Source organism: Cibotium barometz, chromosome 38 (genome assembly GCF_041138505.1).
Source record: "Cibotium barometz isolate CiBa-2024 chromosome 38, ASM4113850v1, whole genome shotgun sequence".
NCBI lineage: Eukaryota > Viridiplantae > Streptophyta > Polypodiopsida > Cyatheales > Cibotiaceae > Cibotium > Cibotium barometz.
In genome coordinates this window covers 37,855,901-37,864,444 of record NC_141083.1, presented here as the reverse complement: position 1 = coordinate 37,864,444, position 8,544 = coordinate 37,855,901, and the positions used below count along the sequence as shown (strand labels likewise).

General features: G+C 40.3%; 1 protein-coding gene across 1 annotated transcript; it reads left to right on the top strand.

The window, feature by feature from the left end:
- Nucleotides 1-1,246: 1,246 nt before the first annotated feature.
- On the top strand, nt 1,247-2,433 carry LOC147616672 (chlorophyll a-b binding protein type 1 member F3, chloroplastic-like). Its single transcript, XM_086777746.1, has 2 exons — nt 1,247-1,488; nt 1,627-2,433. The coding sequence occupies exons 1-2, from the start codon at nt 1,343-1,345 to the stop codon at nt 2,276-2,278; spliced, it is 798 nt and encodes a 265-aa protein (XP_086633872.1). The 5' UTR covers nt 1,247-1,342; the 3' UTR covers nt 2,279-2,433.
- The last annotated feature ends 6,111 nt before the right edge of the window (nt 2,434-8,544 follow it).

Genomic DNA, 8,544 nt, shown 5'->3' with positions numbered 1-8,544 from the left:
TTTCTGAAAAAGGGTTGCAGATGAGTGAGTGTGTCGAGCAAGAGAGAAGAATGTGAATGTGAGCGTTTGGTAGTATGGGTGTAATGGGAAACCTATCTGAATCTCCGGGTTGACCCGTTCGTTTGACAAACATCACAGTTTTTTTCTTCTATGTTGGCATCTCTCATGAATATAGCAATACAGAGAGGTCTTTTGTGTATGCGCCTACTGCATCCCAAACTAGCTAGCATGCAACAACAACATTAATCATTTAGAGCTAGCCGCCATAGGTAATGCAACTGCAAAATGGAGTGAATCCCAACTAAGAAAGTTTTAATTGTAAAAAATATACAAGATTGTCCTGTAAACTCTTATGATTTACTAAATTATCTAATTACCTTTGTTATTAACCTTTCTTTACTTCTTACCCCCTCAAAAGTATAGAATGGTTGCTTACTACTACAAGCTAAGGTTCATCCCTCACCCCAAAATAAATTTTCCATCTCACGCCACGCATCACCCACAACCATGCTAGTATATCCAATCCATTTCCACACACACGACACCTTGTGGGTAACCATGATTGATAGAATGGAGACACACACAGAGGACCACGCAACTACATCTCGATTCTCTCTATTTCCATAATCAATAGTTGTAAAAAATAGATATATGTATAGATGGTATGCAAAACAATCATTACATGTAGCATCTCTTAACTTCCAAATTATCTTCTTTCAAAGAATTAGATGTCTTATCCAGTGTTGTGTGCAAACATTGAAGACAACATTTAAAAAAGAAAGCTCCACTTTGCATGTAAGAAGTAAAAGTCACTCAGAGCAATAGTTGGCCATGGAGATCGTAAGCTCTTTTTGCATCCATACACATTAATCATCATCATGCCATCATGTGATCACATGAGCTTCTTCAAAAGAATTCCCAAAGCCTTTAGTAATGATATCTAAGCCCTAAACCCTTTCCTATGTACATATAACAAAACTAAATATCGTGGGCTAGGCAGTAGGCATAGAATTATCCACGAAGGGCCAACGAAAGCTGCGCAAGAGGATGCGCGTGTTTATGTGGCATGGATTTTTGCAATGGTAGGGCCTACGAGCGTTACTCTGCGGTGTGTGAGGAGCGCGCGGCCACACGAGCTCCAGAGGATGGCACGCGAGGCGAGCAGCCCCTCTCGTCATTGGCTGCGGCGATCTTGCATGGCTCTGCTGCAGGAGTCCCAATCCCTTCGCTCATCGCCCATTTAAAGCCTTCTAGACCACATTATCATCTCAACGTAAGGTGCCGTAGCGCGCTGCAGCAGCGTCTATATAAACATATCTGAGCAAGTGCTCTCACAAGCGACATGGCGTGCACATCCACAGTCTCCTCTTCCCTCTCTGCGCAGCCGTTGCTGAAGCTGCAGGGTGTCAACGAGCTGGCCCGCAAGGTAGGCTACGCCGAGTCCCGCCTGCAGATGAAGACCTCGAAGGGCTCCAGCGGCAGCATTTGGTGGGTTGCATGTTTGCTGCACGCGTTAGCTAAGCTAGATTACCTGCATCTACTTTGTCTGCCGAAGTAGTAGAGAAGTAAAACACATTGCTGTGAATCGAGGCTCTCTTATGAGCTTTGTGTTGAGGTATGTGGCAGGTATGGGCCGGACCGCCCGCTGTACTTGGGCCCCTTCTCCGGCTCGCCCCCGTCCTACCTTACCGGGGAGTTCGCGGGAGACTATGGGTGGGACACCGCGGGGCTGTCCGCGGACCCGGAGACCTTCGCAAAGAACCGGGAGCTGGAGGTCATTCATGCGCGGTGGGCAATGCTGGGCGCCCTGGGCTGCGTCACTCCGGAGCTTCTGGCCAAGAACGGCGTCAAGTTCGGCGAGGCGGTGTGGTTCAAGGCCGGCTCCCAGATCTTCGCGGACGGCGGGCTCGACTATTTGGGCAACCCGAGCCTGGTTCACGCGCAGAGCATTCTGGCCATCTGGGCGTGCCAAGTGGTGCTGATGGGCGCCGTGGAGGGTTACCGCGTAGCTGGAGGCCCGTTGGGGGATGTGAGCGACCCCATCTATCCGGGAGGTCAATTCGATCCCCTGGGACTTGCCGACGACCCCGAGGCTTTTGCTGAGTTGAAAGTGAAGGAGCTGAAGAATGGGCGTCTGGCCATGTTCTCCATGTTCGGCTTCTTCGTCCAGGCCATCGTGACCGGCAAAGGCCCCATCGAGAACTTGTCCGACCACCTCGCCAACCCAACCGTCAACAATGCCTGGGCCTACGCCACTAACTTCGTCCCAGGCTCCTAGCCGCTGGATATATTAATCTCCCTGCCCTCCGGGGTTTGTTGCATCGTATTGGCTCGATGCTCTTCCTGCTTGTAAGTGGTGCTTTTTCATAACTCCTTCGCGTGAACCCTCGTAATTCGCGCTAAACACATGAGGCGTAACGTAAATATGTTGATTGTGTCGTTCATATGCATGAAATTTTATGACGTGATCGTATGAAGTTGACACTCATTTTTTCTACGTATTCAACTTATACAATATTAATTTTTGATGGTGGAAGTGTTAATCGAGTGGCTACCTGCGTTTCTTGATATTGAAACGCCTCGGACAGGTACCTAGTCGTAAGTTGTATGTGTTTGTCCAATTCAAGTTCTCTAAAGAAAAAAAAAAAGTCACCAAGTATGCAAGCTAGGATCAGACAATGAGAAAACAGATCGAATGGTCGTTGATATGCAAGCAACTACAAACTTCAGCTCAATACTTGGAAAAAACTATTTTCCCGAAACTTACAAAACCGTCACCTACAAATCTAAAAAATTATTAACAAGTTTATTTTTAAGTTTTGAAAATTTTTGTTCTACAACCTCTTGAAAATTTATAGATATTTATACCTTGAAAATTTAATATTGAAGAAGTAGTCAAATTGTTCGTAGTTTTATTTTCAAATAAAGATTGTCTATATTAAAAGATTAGAAAAAGAAGTTATAACATGTAAAAAACTCTATTATTCACTCTGCTATTCGGGAAAAATTATTCACTCAGCTGCTAGAAAAAAGAGAATTATAATAAAACCATAGATATTTTGAATTTTTCATGACAAAAATTCTTATAGATTCACATTTGGTAGAAACATATAAAAAATATCAATACCTATGGATTTACATTTAGTAGAAACATATAAAAAATATCATTTATTGATCTTTCATGTGATAACACCAATTTTCTTTTTTAAAGCATAAAGGAATATATTCTAGTTTATGGATGTTCTCTTCACTGTCACTATCATCACCTTCAATATGATAGGAATGTCTCTCTCTTTTTCTTTTTTAATACCCGGTCCATGTGTTTGATCTTCATCCATTATTTCAATTGTTTGCATATTTATTTTATATAAATTCTCTACTATTTAATCTTCATTGAAGACATACCTCAGATTGCCAACTTCATTCTCATTTCTTTTCTATCTATTCATGAACCAATCTAATCTTGGATGTGAAGCAACGAAATTTTGTTTAATAATAAAAATGTCATAAATATCTTTCATTGTTGTGTTGGATAGATATACCATTGTCCTCCATAAAGCATCAACTTTTTGAAGCTCCATTCCTCTTCCTTGATATGGTATTATCCAATTAGAAGATGGGTAGTACTTTCTTGTCTTGATCATTTTATGAATGGTGGTGTAGAAATTATTGCCTAAAGGATGCTCTAAATAGAATTTCCAAAACATCAATGCTCTATCAAAAATGTTTGTTAGAGTAAGACAAACTTTGTTCTTCAAATCATGTGCACCATATTGCATGTAAATTTCTATTCCCATAGAAATATCTTCAGCGTTAATGTAATGTGACACATTTTTATAATGAGTTATTAAGATCCTTCAATGTGTGCATGTTCGTCCACCTTAATTCTCTACCCATTACAATGCCACAATGGGATTATTCTTATCCCATCCAAGATACTTTCTGATGAGCTTATTAACTGTAATTATTGACTTCGCATGAATTCTAATGACCATTTGATAGTGTAAATGGAAAACTCTGTCTCCTCTTTCCAATGAGAAACTACCAGCAAGACATTCTTTAGTGATAAAATCATGAAGATTATTTAGTAATGCTTCATCAATGTCATTACCACCTAAAGATATTGTCACACTTAGCTCACTCACTTTCAAGTTAATATTGGATTGATCTAACATTTCATCTTCATTAGACAACTTCTCAGGTCTACCACAATTTTTCTTAGGTTCTATGCTTGGAACATCATTGCTTTCTTTAGTTGAATTTATAAATTTTTCAATCATTGTTTCTCTTGCTTCTTTTTTTATTTTTGACATTTCACTACATAAGAACAAAAAAAGGAATAAGTTAAAATTTCAAAATAAATATAGTCAAATTAGTGATAATAAAATTATTGAAAGAAACATTAACATTTGATTGGCCAAGGTTAAGAACCTTATATTAAACCACAGTATTCAAAGATAATTTCTGTTAAAAAAATAAATTATATTTTTTAATTATTAGGGGCATACCAAATTTAGCAAATTGTTCAAATGCTAGATATCTTTGGTGAACTGTATAAGACTCCGAAAGAACAAGCCTGAAATGTAAGTGCGGTTAATGTTTCCACACATTTTAACAAAAGAACGTAAAAGCTCTTCTCACACTCATCAATGTAGGCCCCTAATCCATCCATTTAAATTCATAATTTTTACATTTATTTAAAAATAATTTATATAAAATCTCTTCTAGCATCCCAATTTGATTACACATCCTCTTCATATTTTTATCCCTTTTTCACATATCATAGCTCCCAAAATGATGCTTTAATGAAAGTTAAATGGAGTAAAATTTATGATTACTATCTTTAATTTCTTTTACGGACTCTTGGAAGGAAGGAGGGAGGGAGAAGAGGCTCCATTTCTGAAGATTTATTTTTATAATTTTTTTTAAAAAAACTATGGAAGGATTTTTCTAATGACCAGAGGCCTGCAAGGTTTGTCTTAGTCTTGTTTCCTACAGTGTTGCTCTTTGGTCCGAGCCGTGCAGCAAAGATGACGTTCAATCGCTCTTCACCGAGCAAAGAGTTCAGAGAAGTCCCGAACCGGCCCCTTATATTATTGTCTTGTAGAGCAGGCAGCTGCATGGTTTTTGCCTCATTGAGCTATCTTCTTGCTTGCTATTGGAAAGGTGACAACACATTGTATGCCTCTATTGGAAAGGCAAACAGCGCATCATGCATGTGTAGGAGGAAGCATTGTCGAATGCAGCTGGTCGCATCAGAGAGCAGAGCAGGTGAGGCATACGAGAGCCGATTTGCAAAAAGGCATATAACCGTTCAACTACCTCTCACATATAAATCAAATTCAAATTAAGGTTTTAGAAAACCTTCAACACTAATGATAATCCATCATCCCAACTATTTAATTGAATTCTTTTTTCACACATTGTATGTCCCTATTAAGCACAATTTCCTTAGAAATGATAGTCTCATCAGCAGATCCTAAATTGCTTGACTCAGCTGGTTCACTTGCTTATCTTTAGCCTTGTTGTGAAGTTTCCCTAATTGAGAGTCCACCTTAAGCCTCCTTTGTATGTATCTTTCATCTGCATGAACCAAATTCTCTTTCAACCAGATGTTAGTAGAATTGTTATACTAAGCTTTTTTTCTCACACTACTTGCGCGCAGTAAAGATTCCTCCAATGCACTACACATTTTCATTGTGTGCCCATTAATTCATGAATGGGACTTCAACGACGTCCCCTGACAAGCAACCCACGGCACTATCGTTAAAAAAACTTACGTCACGTATTAGACCTTCCCTTTGCATCATACTTTCTCTCTACGCCCCCTTGTTCGACAAGCAGCCCACGGCGCTATCTTTCACATGGCAGGTAGAAGGGATCGAGGCCAAGATGGGTTGTGGGAAGGGAATAAATCTCTTCCCTTTGGCCGTGAAATGTGAGGGGATGTGGAAGGTTGGCGGTGAGAATTTACGAGTATTCATTAAATTGCTAGTAGGCTGGCGACAGACCTGCTGGCATGGCGTTAGTTGGTATCTCGTTCGAGATATGGTGCTTCAGGCTCGGGAGGTATGTGTCATATTTTAATTGATGGCGATATCACGATCGAGGTACTCCGCTCCAATTTTAGAGAGAGTGAACGAAAGTGAGTACCCTCATCTTCCAACCGCCCTGGTTGCGCTGTCGGCTATGCAAAGATTGAGCACAGTCATGCGAGGCCACTATACAAAGGCTAAAAGTAGCCGTATACTATGGTAGCCCTAGTTCACTCTCTCTAAGAAGTGTTACAGCTCACCTATTGTGGTGGGACAAGGGCCTCCTTGAGAAGAAGCCCCAATAGCCTGAGCGCAAGCCAAGTGGGAAGCCGCCTAGCCTGTAGGCCTGACTGAAGTGGTGCCTTTTCTTCCCATTAGGCCTACCCTAATTTCGTTTGAAAAAATGTGTGTTTTGTTCATTTGCAGCCCCATTCTCTCTCTCTCTCTCTCTCTCTCTCTCTCTCTCTCTCTCTCTCTTTCCTTCCTTTTAAACTCTCTTTACCCCTTAAGACTTAGGGTTAAGGTTAGCACGATGAGCATTACTGGTGTCCCATATGAGGATATCCAGCTCGAGAATAAAAGGCAAACTCGACGTTGTCTAGCTAGTGCGGAATGTCAAGCTAGTGCGGAATGTCAAGCAAAAACTTATAAAGGGACTCGATGTTTCTCAAAGGAGCATTGGCCAAGGTAATGGATGCATACATGGCAATAAGAGATGAGCGTATGTCGGCTATTGATGATTGAATGAGGATGTGAGACACATGTAAGTCACATTTAAAAACATTAACATGCTTGTTTTTCTTGTTTAATAAGTTTCTCTTTTTATTCAAACTTGTTTTATTTCTTTAGAAACGTCGTGCTCCACAAAGTGGTCAATCACAGGGAGCCCAATTAATGGCTAATGGTAATGATAATAATCATAACCAATTATCTACTCCGATATGTGACACTACAAGAGAATCATTGTTTTCAACTCTTAGTTTCCACACCTGGTCGCGTCGTCGATATGTGCATCGAAATATGCGTGGAAAAATGCGTCGAAATATCTATCGAAATATACGTGGAAACAGGCATCGAAATAACAGACTACAGTCGAATTTTTTTAAAAAAAATGCATTTATATATAATATTTGCTAGTTCCCACCCTGGGGTGGGTTTTAGCCTTCTCTTTCTACCTCTTTGCAAGCATATGTGTCTATGAGAGAGAGCTAAGGGGCGAGGGAGAGGGAGAGGGAGAGAGAGAGAGGGAGAGAGGAGGGTATAACTTCCATCACGCTCTTTGAAGGAGAAAAAATGCTAACTCCTCCTTCACATCACTAAGGTTCAATTAAGAAAGTGCTCTGTTTTACAATGAAGTTAAAGTTGATCATCAACTTGCTCATCCTCAGTGAGATCCATGGCTCCAAATAAATCTATTTCTAGAAATACTCCATCATTGTTGTCAATTGGTGGAACCGGTTGTCTTGTAGTAGTAAAAGGTAATTCATCCTCTTCTAGCTCTAGCATGAGAGCTATCGATGCATCATGATCATACTCAGCTTGAATCTCTTCTTCTTCTGGATTATCTCTAGTATCTGTTTCTCATTCAAGATGTATTTGCTCAAGGAGTACACCTTCATCCAATCCTAATCCCGTGTGAGCCTCACCTACTTCCTCAACTAGTATGTCTTCTTCTTATTCTTCTTGTTGTTCAATAGGTGCTAGTGGTGTATGCTCAACCATCACATGATCTGGGGGGACTCAGCATCTGGCAAACAGTCAACTGCTATTTTCACCTCTTCAAATATTCAGTTTCGACGTGGATTTATTTGGATCACAAATAACCATTTATGATCTGTCAGGTCTTCCACAAAGTTGACTTGCTCACAGTGCTTTGGTGTAGCACAAATGTGTCCCTTTGGTCAATCCATATCTTTGTGCGGTCTATTTGAAGAAATCCACACTTGTCTTTGTGTACAGTTACTTGCGCCCCTTGAGTTACCAACTTGAACCATTTCACATCAAAAATGAACATATCAAACTTTCTGAATCCAACCTTGATAATATCTTGGATTGTTCCAAGATATTATTGTTCCACAATAATCTAGCATGCCTACTTCAGTATTGCCATCACTTGCACTTGAACGACTTTCTTGCATGAAATTAGCCTTCACACCACAATCAAATGTTGTTCTCTTTTTATCTATTCCTTCTACTCGAAAAGTGACGTCTGTGTGAACAAATTGTCCCAAACTTATGATACTACAAGCACAATAAATAAGTACTTTTATCGTATAAATTCACGAAAGCACAACATAAAAGACAATGCGTAGATATCTCTAACTCACATGCATGGAAATCACAACCATATGCAAGCTCCTCCTCCTCATCACTTATTGATTCACCATTGCGTTTAGCTTGTAGTATGGTTTGCTCGAGCCATTTATTAGAAGAAAAGTCTGGAAGGAGTGTAAGTTCTGTTGGGTACGGTAGTGTGCGGGTTGTTCGACTCCTTCTAAAACTCAAACGA